A 19,836-nucleotide genomic window follows, 5' to 3' on the forward strand; every position below is an offset into this window, starting at 1 on the left:
TGAAAATACAATTGCACACTCCTTATAGCATTAAAGAGCTTGAGTCATTCAAATGGCAAAAGTATCTTAATTTAAACAAAAAGAGAAAAATTTACAGTGGAAATATATATGATCCAGCCGGAGTGTGAAACCTGAATGGAACCAAACTTAGCCAAAGAAGCTGTCAAGCAGAAAAACAGAGTGCCTTCCACACTATGTAGCCCTGAGAAATCTTTACCTTTTTGTACAGATACAGATATTACCCTACTCCACAGTGGGGTCTGATAACACAGTAGTTCACGGAGGAGTCCTGGAGAGACAGCTCTTCAATTTCCAAGGTCAGACGCATCTTATTAATAAAATAATCGTTATCCTCCAAATACAAAACTGCTGAGAATTTCCCGAGGGCAAACTTGTTCTCATCATCAGACCTGAAAGCAGTCAATACATGCTGGGGAGGTTGGCTCGCATACTGACGATACCAAGACAGATAGGGGTTTCTGTCTACCGTGGAGATGTTACACTGTAATGTTGCATTGTGTCCAGCGGAGATTCTCAGCTCCGGAGGTGACTGGAATACAGAAAAACTTTCAGCAATACCTGCAAAGGAGGGAAAGGTCTTGAAACACGTTTTTATGCATCCTTTTTTTCTGTAATATTTATCTATCGTTCAAGGCACATATGATGAGCCAAAATGTGATTTTTAATAGAATTCCAGGGTTTGCCAAAATAATTACATAAAATCCCCATATATTTTCTGAGTTGGTTTTTTTTTTAAGAGATTGCATTTTACTTGCCAAATATCACAAAAGTTGAGGTTCTGAAGCATTTGTACAGCTGCTTCACAATGAAAATGGCTCTCACCTGACAACAGGAGAATAAGATGGAGATGTAGAATCAAGCAGGGCATTTTGTAACTTTAGATTATCTTCACCAATTACTTCCAAAGGATTTCTGCCTGCTGCTTCTCATGTAACAGTTTGTATTATAAATATGGAACCTGCTCTTTCTGTGACCTGTGTGTGGCCTTCCTGTCACCTCCTGGGACTAAAGTATTGAACAAACCAAGAAAATAGTATGGGATGTGTTGCTCTGGAGCGCCCTCTACTAGAAAAGTGGAGAGGGAGCAAGAAAAGCATTCTTAGCCCACTCCTGGGGAGAAATAGCTTATTTTCTGGTGGCGTGTCCCATGGATGGTGTCTTCCCAGAGAAGCAGTGCAGGCAGCCTATAGATGTTTCATGAAAGCCATTTCAGAGTTAAGGGGCTTGGGTGAAATTGATAATGTAGCACTTCTTAAAACATTATTCAAGCCATGGTTTACAGTCATCTTTTAAAACTTTCCTGCTGAAAAATCCTCAGTGGAAGTGTAGTGCCTAAAGCTCTTAGACCACTTTGTGGGTCCTAGGCTAGACTTCTAAGAGAGGAAGGATGGTACACTGGTCACAGTTCTGGGCAACTACCCCTATAGTCCCCATCCATGTTCCAGGCAGCCCTCTCCAGCTTCTGGCCCCACAGCTGTGAACATAAAAACGGCTGTACCAGGTCAGACCAAAGGCCCATCCATCCCAGTATCCTGTCTACCAACACTGGTCAATGCCACGTGCCCCACAGGAAGTGAACCTAATGGGTAATGATCAAGTGATCTCTCCCCTGCCATCCATCTCCAACCTCAGACAAACAGAGGCTAGGGACACAATCCCTTACCCATTCTGACTAATAGCCATTTATGGACTTAACCATCATGAATTTATCCAGTTCCCTTTTAAACGCCTTTATATTCCTAACCTTCACAACCTCCTCAGGTAAGGAGTTCCACAAGTTGACTGTGCGCTGTGTGAAAAATAACTCTCTTCTATTTGTTTTAAATCTGCTGCCTATTAATTTCATTTGGTGACCTCTAGTTCTTGTATTATGGGAATAATTAAATAACTTTTCCTTATCCACTTTCTGCACATCACTCATGATTTTATATACCTTTATCATACCTCTCCTTAGTCTCCTCTTTTCCAAAATGAAGAGTCTTAGCCTTTTTAATCTTTCCTCATGGGACCCTCTCCAAACCCCTAATGATTTTAGTTGCCCTTTTCTGAACCTTTTCTAGTGCCAGTATATCTTTTTTGAGATGAAGAGACCACATCTATATGCAGTATTCGAGATATGAGCATACCATCAATTTATATAAGGACAATAATATATTCTCAGTCTTATTCTCTATCCGCTTTTTGAAAATTCTTAACATCCTGTTTGCTTTTTTGACTGCCTCTGCACACTGTGTTAGTTTTCTTAGAGAGAAAAGTGTGTGTGAGTGTCTCCTGATCAGGGTATTTCCAGGCTGCACAGCTCCCTGCCTACACTGTGATGTCCCAGTTACACAGACTGCCCAAAGAGGCCAGCACCTATGCTTTGCTTTCTCTTCTAAGATAATTTCCCACAGTTTTAAGTTACCACACAGCTTTTTTCTAAGCAAGCACATTTTATTCTTAAGGTAAAAGCATTGCTGAGAAAATTCATTAATGGTAATGAAATAACTTATACATAAGCAAATAAGTCCTCTCTCTCTCTCTCTCAGAGAGAGAGAGAGAGAGAGAGAGAGAGAGACATATACACACCCCTACCTGCAAGGGCTCTGGCAAATCATTCTGTCTAATCCTCCCCTAAGGAATGGGGCTCTCCTTGGACAGAAGGGTCCTGTCTGTTTGCTTGATCAGGAAAAAAGGACCTGAGCCCATTTTGATCTCTAGATGTTTATTAAAAAGCCATACACTGGGTGGTGGTCTGTACTGCATCCATCTTGAGCCAGTACATGCAAGTGTCCCCAGGGGATAGTGTCTTCTGGGATGTGTTAGAAGCTGATGGAAATTGCCTCATCACTGAGTTTGATGCTGTATTCCAGGAGCATCTAAGAAGCATCACCAGCCAAGAAATGTACACCCACCACGACCTTGGAAAAAAATTCAAAATGAGATTATACAGTTACTGGCAACAAAAGTCAAACAAAAGATTGTGGCAGATCTGAAGTCAACAAGATATTACTGTTATTCTGCACTGCACACCTGACATCAGCCATACAGAACAAATGACTTTAATGGTGCATTTTGTAACAACAACAGAACCTAGTGAAAATGTCCCTGCAATGGTGACTGTCAGAGCATTTTCTAGAATTTACTGACACTGATGGTACTACAGGAGCTAGTATGACAAATGTGCTTCTTAAAAAGCTGGAAGATACAGGAGTTGCAGTAGCTGACATGAGAGGTCAGGGCTATGATAATGGTCCCAACGTGAGAGAAAAGAACAGAGGAGTGCAGACACAGATCCGAGAGTTAAACCCTTGAGCTTTTTTTGTCCCATGCAATTCTCATTCATTGAACTTGGTGGTCAGTGATGCAGCGTCAGCTTCCAGTGAGGTTGCTGAATTTTTTACTGTAATTCCAAGAATCTATGGATTTTTCTCTGTATCAACTCCTTGATATCAAATTTTGAAGCAACGTCTAGGAACATCCTCTCTGACACTGAAACCACTGAGTACCATACGATGGGAAAGTCCAGTAGAGGCGATAACGCCTATCAAACACCACATGGGGAAGCTAGATGATGCCATAGTTGCCATTATGGAGAATAATGCTATGACAGGAACTGTTCATGGGACAACAATGGTAGAGGGAAATGGAATCACCAGAAACATACATAACTTCAAATTTCTGCTGTGTTGTGGCATGACATACTCTTTGAAATAAATGTTGTAATCAAAAGGCTCTAAGGTGTTGACCTTGATATATCTGGAGCAATGGAACAACTGCACAAAGCAAAGTCATACCTACAGTCTTACTGGTCAGAGGAGGGATTTCAAAACATTCTGAAGAGTGCACAGAAGTGGGAAAAGGAACTTCAGACTGAAGCAATTTTCCCAGCCATTTGAGAATACAAGAGTCACCGAAGAAGATGACATTTTGATTATGAGGCACAGGATAATCCCGTAAGAGACCCCAAACAACAATTCAAAGTTTAATTCTTTAACCAGGTGCTAGATTGTGCAATACAGTCAGTTGAAGAATGTTTCACGCAGCTCAAGGAACACAGCAGTATATTTGGGATGTTGTATGTGTGATGCAGTAGGGACTGTCTGTGTGGGGAGTGGGAGAGCAGGGGAGGACTTTAGGGGATGGACGATGCCAGAGCCTGTAACCTGAGCTAGGTAAGGGAGGGGAAAGGTCAACACCTTTGCCCGGGAAGGGGACAAAGGAAGGGAGTGGCAGGAGGGAAGCAGTTTGAGTTTGGGCTTGGGGCTGTGTGGGTGGAATTCAGGGTATCCTAGCTAGGATCCAAGCACCCTGAAAGCCCAGAAGGACTCGGTGGAGGGGTCCTGACTGTGCCTGCAAGCTCTGCTGTAACCTGTGTTCCTGTTGTCCAATAAACCTTCTGTTTTACTGGCTGGCTGAGAGTCACTGTGGGTCCCAGGAAGAGGGGTGCAGGGCCGGACTCCCCACACTCCGTGACAACTGGTGGCAGCGGCGGGAGATACTGCACCCCGTGGACGGCGCTTCCTGCAGTAAGTGTCTGGGGAGCAGTAAAACGAAGGGGTGATTAACCCCTGGGAGTGTGTGCCCAGTGAGAAGGACTTTGCAGTAACAGGGTCCCCCGGGGGATTACAGCGAGTGGTCCCAGGGGCGGAGGAGTTGGCAGCTCGACCCTGGCAGAGAGGTGGTGACCTCACGAAGGGCTGGTGCACTAGGGGTCCCCCTGGAAACCGTGGGGAGCGGCGAGCACCCCAGCCTGTGAGTGGCCAGCAGGAAGATGTATGCCAAGCGGCGCAAGTGTGACCTGGTGGAGCTGTGCAAGCAGAGGGGGCTGCGCCCGGGGAGGCTCAGCAAGGACCAGCTGATTGCCCAGCTGGAGCAGGGAGACCGCATGAATGAACGGAGCCCTGTCTCTGAGGGAAGCAGCCTGGCAGATGCAGCGCAGGCACCAGTGTCTGTCCCCGCTGGGAGTGGTCAGCCGGCGGACGAGGGCTTCCCGAGACCCCCCCTTCCTAGGCGTAGGGGAAGGGCGGGGAGGAGCCCAGTGTATACCGAGGGCACCGTGACACCCCCGGCCAGCAGGGGATCCACCCGGCGAAGCCCACCCCCCAGCAGGGGATCCTCCCGGCAACGCTCAGCATCCGTGGAGCGGACGCAGCTGGAATATGAAAGGGAGCTGAGACGGGAGGAGCTCGAGTTAAAGAGGCGAGAGCTGGAGGAGAAGGCGAAACAGCGTGAACATGAGGAGAACCAGCGTAAACATGAGGAGAACCAGCGTAAACATGAGGAGAACCAGCACCAGCGTGAGTGGGAGGAGAAGGAGAAACAGCGTAAACATGAGCTGGAGCTGGCCCGGCTGAGGAGCAGTGAGGCTCTGGCTGTGGTGAGTGAGGGGGGGCCCAAGCCTACAAAGAGCTTTGATAAGCACTTGCTGCCCCGGCGTAAGGAGGGGGAGGACATAGATACCTTCCTGACGGCCTTTGAGAATGCCTGCGAGCTGCACAGGGTTGACCCTGCAGACAGGATCGCAGTTCTCACCCCCTTACTGGACTCCACAGCCGTGGAGGTCTACAGCCGACTGAAAGGGGCGGAGAGCAGGGGACTACGAACTGTTCAAACAGGCCCTGCTCCGTGAGTTTGGGCTGACTCCTGAGATGTACCGGAAAAAGTTCCGGAGCCAGCGTAAAACCCGTGAGGTCACATACCTACAACTGGTCAACCGGGCGCAGGGGTATGCCTGCAAGTGGACAGCTGGGGCCCAAACTAAAGAGGACCTGCTTGACCTATTCATACTGGAGCACCTGTACGAGCAGTGCCCGTCTGACCTGAGGCTGTGGTTGATGGACCAGAAGCCAGAGAACCCGCAGCATGCAGGCCAGCTGGCCGACCAATTTGTGGACAGTCGGGCAGGGGATGGCAGGGAGGAGTCTCGAAGGAGCAGGCCTGCCTCAACGCAGAGAGAGAGTCATCCTGGGACCTCCCAGAGGGGGCCTATGGAGAACCCCCCCAAAAGGGGAACATCCAGCGGCAGGTCCCTCCGACCCACTCAAGGGGACCCACGAGATATGGGCTGCTATCGCTGTGGCCAACGAGGTCACATACGGGCCCAGTGCCCCAAGCTCAGGGACAGACCCAGCAGACCCAACCCGCAGAGGGTGGACTGGGTAAAAACCCAATCGGAGGAGGGGCTACATTCCCAGGAAAGGGGGGTTGGCAACATACCACCTGTGGATGCTCCAGGTTCTGGGTTTTTGGTTTACCGGGTGGGAGCGGGGCTGCCCCTCCGGAAGGAGTGCATTGTTTCCCTGGAAGTGGATGGGAGGAAGGTCACTGGGTACTGGGACACAGGCGCAGAGGTGACGCTGGCCCGGCCCGAGGTGGTGGCCTCAGATCGGATGGTGCCCGACACCTACCTGACCCTGATGGGCGTGGGCGGGACCCCATTCAAGGTACCCGTGGCAAGGGTACACCTGAAATGGGGGGCCAAGGAGGGCCCCAAGGATGTGGGGGTACACCAATATTTGCCCACTGACGTGTTAATGGGAGGGGACCTTGAGGACTGGCCTAGTAACACCCAGAGTGCCCTGGTCGTAACTCGTAGTCAGAGTCGGCAAATGGCACTGCGCCCCAACAACGGGGAAGGTACTCGACCCAAGGTGCAGGACCCTAACTCAGGGAACGGGGAACGCCCAGGGGCACGGTGCAGAGAGACTGCGGCCTCAGACCCAGCCAGCAAGAGAGGGCCGGTCCCCATCCCTGTCCCAGCTGCTGAGTTCCAGGCCGAGTTACAGGAAGATCCCTCCTTGCGGAAGCACAGGGACCGGGCTGACCTTAGTGCGGTACAGACCATGAGGAGAGGTTGCAAGGAGAGGTTCCTGTGGGAGAAGGGGTTCCTGTACCGAGAATGGGCTCCCCCAGGGGAAGTAGAGTCATGGGGGATCAGAAGGCAGCTGGTGGTTCCCCAGAAGTTTCTTCACAAGCTGTTGTACCTGGCCCATGACATCCCTCTCGCAGGGCACCAGGGAATCCGGCGCACCAGGCAGAGGCTGCTACAGAACTTTTACTGGCCTGGGGTCTTTACCCATGTCCGACAGTACTGCCAATCCTGTGACCCCTGCCAGAGGGTGGGAAGGCCCGGGACAAGGGGAAAGCGGCTTTGAGGCCTTTACCCATCATAGAAGAACCTTTCCAGAAGGTGGCCATGGACATAGTGGGACCCCTCAGCAAGACGACCCGGTCAGGGAAGAAATACATCCTGGTGGTGGTGGATTTTGCCACTCGCTACCCCGAGGCGGTGGCCTTGTCCTCTATCGAAGCAGACACAGTGGCAGATGCGCTGCTGACAATTTTCAGCCGGGTGGGGTTCCCCAAGGAGGTCTTAACGGACCAGGGGTCCAACTTCATGTCGGTCCTGCTCCGGTCCTTATGGCAGAAATGTGGGGTCCAGCACAACTGGGCCTCAGCGTATCACCCCCAGTCCAACGGGCTGCTAGAAAGGTTCAACGGGACGCTGAAGATGATGCTAAAAACATTTATGAACCAGCATCCACAAGATTGGGACAAGTACTTACCTCACCTGCTGTTTGCGTACAGGGAGGTGCCCCAGGAATCTACCGGGTTTTCACCTTTCGAACTGTTGTATGGAAGGCGGGTGAGGGGGCCCCTAGACCTGATGAGGGACGAATGGGAAGGGAAGGCCGCTTCTGAGGGAGAGTCAGTGGTGGAGTATGTCCTGACCTTCCGGGAAAGACTGGCCGAGCTCATGGGCCTGGCCAGGGAGAATCTGGCCCGAGCCCAGAGGAGGCAGAAGGTCTGGTATGACCGCACAGCACGAACCCGTGCCTTCGCCACCGGGGATCAGGTGATGGTTCTTATCCCCGTGAGGAGAAACAAACTCCAGGCCGCCTGAGAAGGGCCCTTCAAGGTTATCAAGCAACTGAATGAGGTAAACTATGTGGTGGAGCTGTCAAACCGGGCACATCACCGTCGGGTGTACCATGTGAACATGATGAAACCATACTATGACAGGGAGAATGTGGTGTTGGCCGTGTGTGGACATTGGGAGGGGCAGGGAGATGACCCCTTAGTGGATCTATTCCCTGGGACAAAAGCTGGTTCCCCCCTGGAGGCGATTCCCCTCTCTGATCAGCTGACCCCGGGCCAGCACGCTGAGATCAGGGGGGTGCTGCATCTATACCGACGCTGTTTTCCAACCAGCCTGGACGCACTAATTTGACTGTCCACCGGGTGGAGACCGGGTCACATCCCCCTATAAGATGCTCCCCTTTTCGGGTCACTGGTAAAACTGCCCAGGATCTTGAAAGAGAGGTCAGGGACATGCTGGCTTTGGGGGTGATCCAGCCGTCTTCCAGCCCTTGGGCCTCGCCAGTGGTGCTGGTCCCCAAGAAGGATGGCTCAATCCGGTTCTGTGTGGACTATCGAAAGCTCAATGCCATCACCGTATCTGATGCCTACCCTATGCCCAGGCCTGACGAGCTCCTAGACAAGCTGGGAGGTGCTCGGTACCTCACCACCATGGATCTTACCAAAGGCTACTGGCAAGTGCCGCTGGATGCAGATGCCAGGCTGAAATCGGCCTTTATCACCCCTCTGGGGCTCTATGAGTTTCTGACCCTGCCCTTCGGCCTCAAGGGAGCGCCGGCCACCTTCCAGCACCTGGTGGATCAGCTACTGAGGGGGATGGAGAGTTTTGCCGTGGCGTATATTGACGACATCTGCGTCTTCAGCCAGACCTGGGAGGACCACATATCCCAGGTTAAACAAGTCCTAGACCGACTCCGAAAGGCTGGGTTAACAGTAAAGGCTGAAAAGTGCAAGGTGGGGATGGCTGAAGTATCTTACCTGGGCCATCGGGTGGGGAGCGGCTGCCTGAAGCCGGAACCAGCCAAGGTGGAGGTGATCAGAGACTGGCCTGCTCCCCAAACCAAAAAAGCAGGTCCAGGCCTTTATTGGGATGGCGGGGTACTATCGAAGGTTCGTGCCCCACTTTAGTGCCATAGCCGGCCCCATCACTGAACTGTGCAAAAAGGGGAAGCCAGACAAGGTGATCTGGACTGAGCAGTGCCAGGAGGCTTTCCAGGCGCTGAAGGAGGCTCTGGTTAGTGTCCCCGTTCTGGCAAACCCAGATTTTGACAAACCCTTTATGGTGTTCTCTGATGCCTCAGACACGGGACTGGGGGCAGTGTTAATGCAGGAGGATGAAAAGGGGGAGAGACACCCCATTGTGTACGTGAGTAAGAAGCTGCTACCCCGGGAACAAAGCTACGCGGCCATCGAGAAGGAATGCCTGGCCATGGTGTGGGCCCTTAAGAAACTAGAGCCATATCTCTTTGGGCGACACTTCACCGTGTACACCGACCACTCTCCCCTGACTTGGCTGCACCAGATGAAAGGAGCCAACTCCAAGCTCCTGAGGTGGAGCCTGCTCCTGCAGGACTATGACATGGACGTGGTCCATGTGAAGGGAAGTGCCAACCTGACAGCAGATGCGTTGTCCCGGAGAGGGGACCCTGAACTTCCCCAGGTCACTGGGCAGAGTGACCCCGCTCAGTTCAGTCTCGAAGGGGGGAGAGATGTGATGCAGTAGGGACTGTCTGTGTGAGGAGTGGGAGAGCAGGGGAGGACTTTAGGGGATGGACGATGCCAGAGCCTGTAACCTGAGCTAGGTAAGGGAGGGGAAAGGTCAACACCTTTGCCCGGGAAGGGGACAAAGGAAGGGAGTGGCAGGAGGGAAGCAGTTTGAGTTTGGGCTTGGGGCTGTGTGGGTGGAATTCAGGGTATCCTAGCTAGGATCCAAGCACCCTGAAAGCCCAGAAGGACTCGGTGGAGGGGTCCTGACTGTGTCTGCAAGCTCTGCTGTAACCTGTGTTCCTGTTGTCCAATAAACCTTCTGTTTTACTGGCTGGCTGAGAGTCACTGTGGGTCCCAGGAAGAGGGGTGCAGGGCCGGACTCCCCACACTCTGTGACAGTATGATATTCCAAAACTCCTTACTTTACCTGAAGAAGACGTACACCAGCAATGCAGGGCACTAGAGACAGCCAAGTAGTAAAGCAATCTGCAGCATACATTTATCTTCTTTGTTTTAGGAGTCTTTAGTTAATTATAAAATAATTCTTCCTTTAATTTGTTTAAATATTAATTCCGGTTTTAAATGTTAGATCTGCTCTTTCCGAGGCCACTTCCTCTCTTTCACGCCTGTCCTATGATGCTGAAGTCACAAGGGAACTTCTATCAGTCAGTTTGACTCAGATATTGCTATAGAACAAAATATCTAAAGTAATGTGAAACGTCACTATGTGTAAGTCAGGGGCACCCACTAGTGGCTGTAAGAAACCATGTAAGATAATATCAAAAGCCAGCAAGAAAGACATTTCAGAGACCTTTCAGAGACCCAAAAATTCCTGTTGTTAAACGAGATTTCTCATGCTGCTCTAGTTCAACCACAAAGTATGGGCTGCAAGTAGGAATCGTTGGGTGATATTCTCTTCCCGGTGTTATGAAGGAAATCAGACTACATGGTCACAGTGCTCTCTTCTGCCCTTAAAATCTCTATGTTTGTCGGTATGGCGCTTAGCTCAGGCAGAGAGAGACCGCCTTCCGCTTTAAACTGAGACGATTCCTACCAGCCAGTGCTGATTGACGGGAAAAGGTTTGTTTGTAAAGAGGCTCTCACCCATCTTCTCACTATTCATCTCCACATAGAACTTGCCTGCTCTGAGCTCATAATCATGATTGGTATTGACACAACAGCCCCTGTCCCGGACCAGGGCCCGGTTATACTAGGCACTATCCTTTAAGCGCATTCTAGGAGCCCAGGTCTTAGGGCAAGACTCCATTACGCCAGGCGCTGTACAAACACAGAATTTTAAAAGGATCAGTGACCTAAAGACCTCTAAACTGTCTGGGTGTCTGTGGGGAGACTGTGGGGCTTCGGGGACGCCTGTCTGTGGTCACTCTCCAGTGCAGGGCCTGTGAATGGGAAGGAAGGGAGGGATTTTGTACAGCTCTGCTCCGTGGCTCTGTCACTGTGCCCGCTGCAGGGCGCAGAGATACACGCCTGTGTCTGCCAGCTCCAGGGAGGTGATGTTCAGAACTGTGGAGCTGTCAGCAGCCTGGGAAGAAAACCTCTCCTGGGCGAAATCCGCGTTTTCGCTGACAGACGCGTACAGCTTCGTCCCTCTCCGCAGAATGTACTGCGGGGCTCGGTTAGGAGACTGTCGGTACCAGCAGAGATAGACGCCCGAAGAATCGGTGGTCTCGTAGGAACAGCTGAATGTCACCGAGCCTCCTTCTACTCCAGACACTTGGGGTTCCTTGGACTGGACCGAATCACCCAGCGCAGCACCTGCGACAAGAAATAAACACACACAATATACGATCGGTTCCATGCAAGCTAAGTGCCCAACCGAGAGAAAGAGACTGTGGAAGGGGAGCAATAAAGCTAGGTATGTAAATAGATAGACTGACAGGGAGGGAGCGCTGCAAAGAAACGGAGACAGCTAGCGGATTGGTTCTGGTTTGGGGAGGGGAAAGAAAGAGGGTTTAATTAGCAGTGAGCCGGACTTCATGAACAAAGCTAACAGCTCAATTACCTGGACATAGAATGAGCATAAAAAGGTTAAGAACAAAACGCATGTTTAGCGGACTTTGCTCTTAGAGTCACAAAGAGGCGGTGAAAACACAACAGGAAAGCCACAGGATTGTTGGCTGAATGTTATAGACCGACTCACTTGCCTCCCTGAAAAGTCCAGAGGGGCGGATCTGACCCCAATGCCCAAACCAAGAGGAAACTAGGGAAGAGGAGTGGTGTTTGCTAATAATTGCTATGTGAAAATGTCTCTGCTGGTTCTTTCATCAAAAAGGTTGGTTTGTTCGTAGCTGTGACTATCCCTATTCAATAGACATCACATACTTGTATAAGAAGCTGAACGAACAGAAGAGCTGGAGGACGGAAAGAGCAAGCTGGATGGGTGGATGTTTCTTTCGGTGGAGCTGAACTGCTTTACATCAACTAAGACCCTGTCCCGATAGAGTTACACCAGACTTGCAGAGATGGGACAGAGATCAGAACCTCGCCCAATGTCTCCTGTAGATTTTTCCAGCTGCAGGAAATCGTGCTACAATTTTCCAAGGGGAGGAGGGTGATTTGTTTTACTGACAATAAATATTTTCATTGAAAGTTTGTAAATTCTTGCATATAGGAGTTCACATGAAAATAATTGTGAAAATGCATCGGGCTCCGTTTTCACAGGATGGTGGGTCTCATACTACACAAGGACAGAAACGGAAAGATCCTCCCAGACATGGGAAGATCAGAAGGAACGTAACTTGCGTGATGCTGGGCTAGAAAGAGTTAAGCAACCAGTAGGCTACAGAACCCAAATTTAGCCTTTAAAGACATATTTGAAAAGTATGTAAATGGCAATTGAGGCCATAAATAACTAACAAAACTTCCTTACGTAGGCTAGAGCTTTGAAATATAAACCTGAACTATTAGGGCAGGGATGGGCAAACTTTTTGGCCTGAGGGTCACATCAGGTTTTGTAAATTGTATGGAGGGCTCCTCCCCTCCGTACTCCTTCCCCCATCCAACCCCCCTGTTCCCTTACGGCCCCCCCCAAGACCCCTGCCCCATTCAACCACCCCTTCTCCCTGTGCCCTGACTGCCCCCAAACCCCTGCCCCTGACTGCCCCCTGCTGCCCTATGCAACACTCCCCGTCGCCTCCTTCCTGACTGCCACTGACCCCTGCCCCCATTCAACCCCATTCAACCCCTCTGTTCTCCCCAGACCCCTATCCACACCCCCGCACCCTGATCACCACTCAACTCCCTTGCCCTCTATCCAACCCCCTGCTCCCTGTACCCTGACTGCCCCCGGGACCCCTGCCTCCATTCAACCCCCTGTTTTCCCCCCAACCACCATCCACATACACCCTCGCCCACCCCCCCAACTCTCCTGCCCTCTTTCCAACCCTCTGCTCCCTGCCCTTTTACCATGCGGCCTAGAGCATCGGTGGCTGGCGGCATTACAGCCTTACCTCCCGATTCCCTCTCAGATCTGAACCTTAGAGTTCATAGCATCTGAATCCTCTAAGCTTAATTACCAGCTTAGATCTGATAGCACTGCCACCACCCAAAAATATAGTGTTTTGGGGCACTCTGACTTCCCCAACCTTCCCTGGGGACCCCAAGAACCCAGATCCCTTAGGTTCTTAAAACAAGGAGAAATAAACCATTCCCCCACCTTTCCCCCTCCCAGAATTTCCCTTCCTGGGCTATCCTGAGAGATACTGATCCAACCTCTTAAATCACCATACAGAGAAGCATCTCCCTTCCCTTCCACAAAGAGGCAAACAGATTCAAGGAAAACAGAGAGAGATTCTATCTCTCTCCACTCCCGTCTCTCCCACCCATCCTGGTGAGTTATCCGAATCCCCTGGAATAAAACAAAGGAAACAAGAAAAAAAATCAGTGAGGTTCTCTAAAAAGAAATATTTTAATAAAACAAAGGAAAAAGTAAAGAATTATCTCTGTAACTTCAAGATGTAAATATTATAGGGTCCTATAGCTTACGGACACCAGAAATAGACTTTCCCCTCAGTACCAATACAAATCAAAATATTCCCAGCAACTACACATATAAAAATTACTCAGCCAGATCCACAATTGCAAATAGAGTAAAACAATCAAAAAGCCTAAACCGCCTGTTTTTACTTATTGTTTGAAAAGAAACTTAGAGAACCTGTAGTAATGTCTGGTCTCTCTCAGACCCTCCGAGAGAAGAACACACAACGGACAAAGAACACACACAAAAGCTTCCCTCCACCCAAATTTAAAAGTATCTTGTCTTCTGACTAGTCTTCTGGTCAGGTGTCCAGTTCTACCTGTAACCCTTTACAGGTAGAAGGGACATTAACCCTTAACAATCTGTTTATGACACCCCCGCTCCCTGCCCCTTTACCATGCTGCCTAGAGCACCGGTGGCTGGCGGCACTACAGCCGCACCTCCCGGCTGGAGCTAGGCCACGTCGCCACCGCCCAGCACAGCGACTGGGTCAGGCCGGGCTCTTCAGCTGCGCTGCCCAGGAGCTCACAGCCCCGCCGGCCAGAACATTGCTCTGGCGGCGGGAGGAGCTGAGGCTGCGGGGGGCCGGGAACAGGAGGGGAGAGGCCGGGAGCGAGCATCCCGGGCCAGGAGCAGGGGTGCAGCAGGATGGTCTCACAGGCCAGATGTGGCCCGCAGGCCAGAGTTTGCCCACTTTTGTGTTAGAGAATTGGAAGAAGATAGTGATTGTGGTAGTCTATGTTTACTGGTATCTTGTTAGTGGTTAACAATTTGACCAAACGGTTCCTGTCAATATTCTATTGATTCAGAGAGGAAAGGGGGACAGATACTACCCTGTAGATAGAACTTGGCTGTAATAATATCATTGTCTATATTTCTCTCTGAAGTTTGTAATAAACTGTCTATAAACTACTGGAGGAGTCTGTGCACCTTTAGGTCCTTAAACCATGATTTGAGCACTTCAATAGCTCAGACATAGGTTAGGGGTTTGTTACAGGAGTGGGTGGGTGAGATTCTGTGCCCTGCATGGTCAGGAGGTCAGACTAGATGATCATAATGATCCCTTCTGTCGTTAAAGTCTATGAGTCTAGGCTTAAGGGATAATTGCTTTATGCTGATTAATGCAACTAGATACCCCTGCGCACATAGGAAGTAGGAAGTTTTATGTCAAAGCCACTGTGCTTCTTCACGCAAGGAACACTTGCTGTCAAGAGGCTGCCAGAGAACTATCAAACGACCTCTTGGACCCTAATCCCGTCATCTCATATCTACCTAAACTTTACCAGTGCCAAGACTAAGGTGTCCAGCTCCAATCTGGATCACCTTGACTTGGATAGTGGACAATATCCCATGGAGCCAATTCAGAAAGCACTCTTTGCAACTCTAAAGGTCACGGTCTCTGCTATGAAACTGACCTATGATTTTTATTCAGAATTGGCAGTAAGGTGTATTTGGGTAGGATATGAAATATTCATTGACCTGACGGGTAATGTGTCCTGTCCCGACTTGGGACTGGTAGGATTTTTTACACGATGAAGGAGGCTTTCAGCAATCAATCCTCATCATATTTGACTTGACTGGCTGAGTGGGAGCCCAAGACTGGATTGTATTAAGGGAACTGTGGTTTTGGCTTTGTAGGTATTGTAGAAGCTGCTTTGTTGCTGGTTTGGTGGCTCTAAGAATTATTAATTATGTCCAGTTTGGAGGATCATCCTCCCCATTCTTTGCAGTTTGCCCCATTGAGCAATCTCAGCGTGCTCCTCCCTCTCAGGACGTCGGGTCACAACTTGGAAGAGAAGAATCATTAAAAAAGGGTCGGGTAGAAAAACAGCTTCTGACAACATCAATGTACTTGAGCACCTAGGATCACTTCTTGTATCGCTGGAGATGCAGCTCTGCCCAAAAAAGTGTGGGGCTCAGAGCACAGTAATACACGGCTCTGTCTCGAAAGGCCACAGCCGCGATCTTCAAGGGAACCGTCTTATTATCGTCCATCAAAACGGTTAAGAACTTTCCGGAGATGAACGTGTTCTTCTCAGCAGCAGATTTATAGGCTGCTAGTATATTCTGAGGTGGTTGGTTCGGATACTGGCGGTACCAGAAGAAATACGGGCTAGTAGAAATGGTGGTGAAATTACAGTGTAATAATACATCGTGTCCCTCTGAGTCTGTCTCTTCCGGAGGAGACTGAAACACAGAATCACCTTGAACAAAACCTGTAAAGGAAATAAAAGGTCATTAAGTAATTTTATTTTTCCTTCTCCTATATACTATATATCTATAATTTGAGTACTAGTTTATATACAAACTGGTTTCCTTTGTTAAACCAAGATTTGTTTTCCAAGAGAGGACAAAGCCTTCTTTCAGAAAAACTGGATGAAGTTTATTATACTAGTTAAAATATTCTGTGCTGTTAATAAGTATTGTGTGCCCATAAGTAAGCTAGGTGCCCAACTCTCCTAAGATCTTTTGAAACCCTACCCTGGAATAACAGGAATTCTGTAGCTTTCAAGTAACGTAAATACTAAATTCATCAAAGTAAACATTTCTCACCTGAGTAAACAAACAGAAGGTGGAGCGGTAAAGCCAAATAGTAAAGCATTTTGCAGCATAAATTTATCTTTTTTTTTTAAGGAGTCTTTAGTTAATTAGAAAATAATTCTTCCTTTAATTTGTTTAAATGTTAATTCCGGTTTTAAATGTTAGATCTGCTCTTTCTGAGGCCACGTCCTATCTTCCCCGCCCGTTTTATGATGCTGAAGTCACAATCACAAGGGATCTTCTGTCAATCAGTTTGTCTCCGATATTGTTATAGAACCAAATATCTAATGTAATAGGAAACGTCACTATCTGTAAGTCAGGGGCGCCCACTAGTGGCTGTAATAAACTATGCAAGAAAATATCAAAAGCCAGCAAGAAAGACATTTCAGAGACCTTTCTGAGGCTAAAAAGTCTTATTGTTAAATGGAATTTCTCATGCTGCTCTAGTTAAACCACAAAATATGGGCTGCAAGTAGGAATCCTTAGGTGATATCCTCTCCCCTGCGTCATCCAGGAGATCAGACTACATGGGCACAGTGCTCCCTTCCTCTACCCTTAAAATCTCTGTTTGTAGATGTAATGCTTAGCTCAAGCAGAGACACCCTTTTCTGCTTTAAACAGATTATTCCTACCATCCAGTCCTGAATTATGGGCTTTGGGGAAAAGGTTTGTTTATAAAGAAACTATTAATCATCTTCTCACTATTGTTCTCTACATAGAACCTGACTGCTTAAACTCATGATTATGAGTGATCATAGACACAACAGCCCCTGTCCTGGACCGGGACCCCATTATGTTAGATGCTGTATGTAGTAAGTAGAGGCCCTGAGACATGAACCTTGGTATCAGAGGCCTGGTATGAGGCCTAAGGCCTGAACTAAAGTAATGGTCAAGACTTTGCTAACATAAAGCAAAGTGAAGCTGTGAGCCAGAGGCAGGCCCTGCTCACAGAAGTTGGCAAGGAAAGGGGTGATGCTGCAGAAAGATATATACCTAAAAAGTACTGAACACCAGATATCAGAACATTCGCATACTCGTACACTTCACACAGATAACAAGAAACAGACTGACCCATCCCAATGACAGGGCCAAAAGGGTAATATGATGGATAGAGTTGTTTTGTTCGAACCAACATGTACAAGGTGAGAGGTGACACCTTACTACTTAGAGGGGTTGTACCTTGCTATGTAGAGGGGTTGCACCTCAATACATCAGGAGTGATGTGTAACTTGTTTGTATCTGTGTATAAGAATATATCCCTAGGGCGGTGTCCTTGTCCAGCTGAGGGGGTAGTGGAAAGTCCCGCCACTGACTGAGCTGAGTCCATTGACCGGGGGCACATATTCGTAGTATGCTCTAAAACAGACAAAGAAATCTACAGGGAACTACTATTGTGTCCAATACGGCAATAAAACTGGCCGACGTACCTTCATACCTTACTAGAGTCTGTGGTCATTGGGGGTTCTCTTCGGGTCTGCTGTGTCAGCTATCTTCGCAGAGCTGAGACAGCACACAGAGGGAACACACGCACGCAGCCAAGTGATATCAACATTAAACAGAGCAGAGCACCACACCGGTAGCATCTGACAACACTGTACACTAAGTGTATTCCAGGTGCCATTAGAAGACCTAGTCTTAGACCAGGACTCTATTGTGCTAGACCCTGTGCAAACAAAGAATTATGAAAGATTCATTACTACCCAAACATGTATCAATGAATAATTGCTGCTATATTTTTGGCAAGTAATTTTAAACATCATTACATAAATGCCTGCTGTGTAATTAATGATCAGTGACCTTCATGCAGGAAAGCACCATTAGGCACTCCCTACAACTTAAACACCTGCTTTGACAGATGAAATTTAATGTTGATAAATGCAAAGTATTTGGAAAGCATAATTCCAACCATACATTTAAAATGATGGAGTCTAAAGGGATCTTGAAGTCATTGTGGATAGTTGTCTAAAAACATCCACAAAACGTGCAATAGCAGTCAAAAAAACCTAACAGAAAACTGGGAATCATTAAGAAAGAAATAGATAATAGGACAGAAAATATCATATTGCCTCTATATAAATCCATGGTATGCTCACTTCTTGAATACTGTGTGCAGATTTGGTTGCCCCATTGGAAAGAAAGATATAATGGAATTGGAAAAGGTTCAGAAAACAGCAACAAAAATTATTAGGGGTATGAAACAGCTTCCCTATGAGGAGAAGTTAATAAGTCTGGAACCTTTCAGCTTGGAAAAAAGATGGCTAAGGGAAGATATGATAGAGGTCTATAAAATCATGACTGGTGTGGAGAAAGTAGATAAGAAATTGCTGTTTACTACTTTTCATAACATAAGAAATAAGGGTCAACAAATTAAATTAATAGACATCAGGTTTAAAATAAATAAAACTAAGTATTTCTTCACACAACACGCAGTCAACCTGTGGAACTCTTTACCAGAGGATGTTGTGAAGGCCAAAACCATAACAAGGTTAAAAAAAAAGCTGGATAAGTTCATGGAGGATAGGTCCATCAATGGCTATTAGCCAGGCTGCTCAGGGATGGTGTCCCTAGCCTCTGTTTGCCAGAAGCTAGGAATGGGCTACAGAGGATGGATCACTTGATGATTCTCTGTTCTGTTCATTTCCTCTGGGGCACCTGGCATTGGTCACAGATCACACGGAAGACAGGCTACTGGGCTAGATGGACCTTTGGTCTGACCCACTGTGGCCTTTCTTATGTTCTTATGCTTAGGCGATTTCCTCAGTGTTGGAACAGAAGGGATATTTTAAGTGTTTGTGATGGCTGATTATATGGTATTGTTATAGCTCACTATAGCACTTAGGCACTCCAAAAGAAAGCCAAGGGGAGTTAGGCACATAAACTGGTGAGTCACTCTTGAAATTCCCACCAAGGAGAATATTTTAGTGGTGTTTGGATGCCGAAAGTCGAGCATATAGCAAGTGTCTGCTTCTTCACGTGCTTAAAAATTTGCTCTAGGTGCTTTCAAAAATCCTACAAGGTCAGTGGTTCTCAACCAGAGGTGCACAGAGACCTTCCAGGGGGTATATCAACTCTTCTAGACATTTGCCTTGTTTTACAACAGGCTACATCAAAAGAACTAGCCGATTCAGTACAAATAAAAACATCAGACAGACAAAACGGGAAAGAAAGCCATTTTTCAGCAATAGTCTGGGTGTGCCATTCTGATATTTTTAAATCTGGGTTTTTTTAAGTGAGTAGTTTTAAGTGAAGTGAAAACTTGGGATGTTCAAGGGAATCGGACTCCTGAAAGGAGTGGAGAAGTCTGGAAAGTGGCGAGCCACTGCGCTGGGGGCAGATCTTAAAGATATTTAGGCATCTAGTGAGATTTTTTCAAAAGCACGTAGGTGTCTCTATCTCATTGATTTCAATGGGTGTTAGGCACCTAGTTACCTTTGAAAATCCCAGTAGGCACTTAAATACCTTTTTAAAACCCGTCCCAAGGTGCCTCTCCGCATGTTTAAGCACCTAAATACCTTTAAAATCTCGCCTCTAGTCATTTGCCCAGGTCTCTATAGGTGAAATAATTTAACCGTATTCCTCAGCCCGAAGCTTTCCTGCGAGCTAGCAAGATGTGGGGCTGGGACAGCCCCTGTCTGTAATTGCCTGTCACCTACAGCAGAGCTGCATCTGTACCTGTGACTGGGGGAGACTGCGGGGCCTGTCTCTGGTCT

At 48.1% G+C, this 19,836-nt stretch overlaps 1 gene segment (V, D, J or C); it reads right to left on the reverse strand.

The window, feature by feature from the left end:
- Positions 1-11,041: 11,041 nt before the first annotated feature.
- Positions 11,042-11,779, reverse strand: LOC115642290. The segment is given in 2 exon segments: positions 11,042-11,364; positions 11,612-11,779. Coding segments are annotated over 2 exon segments (366 nt in total).
- Between the last annotated feature and the right edge of the window lie 8,057 nt (positions 11,780-19,836).

The sequence above is a fragment of the Gopherus evgoodei genome, unplaced genomic scaffold (assembly GCF_007399415.2).
Source record: "Gopherus evgoodei ecotype Sinaloan lineage unplaced genomic scaffold, rGopEvg1_v1.p scaffold_39_arrow_ctg1, whole genome shotgun sequence".
Lineage (NCBI taxonomy): Eukaryota > Metazoa > Chordata > Testudines > Testudinidae > Gopherus > Gopherus evgoodei.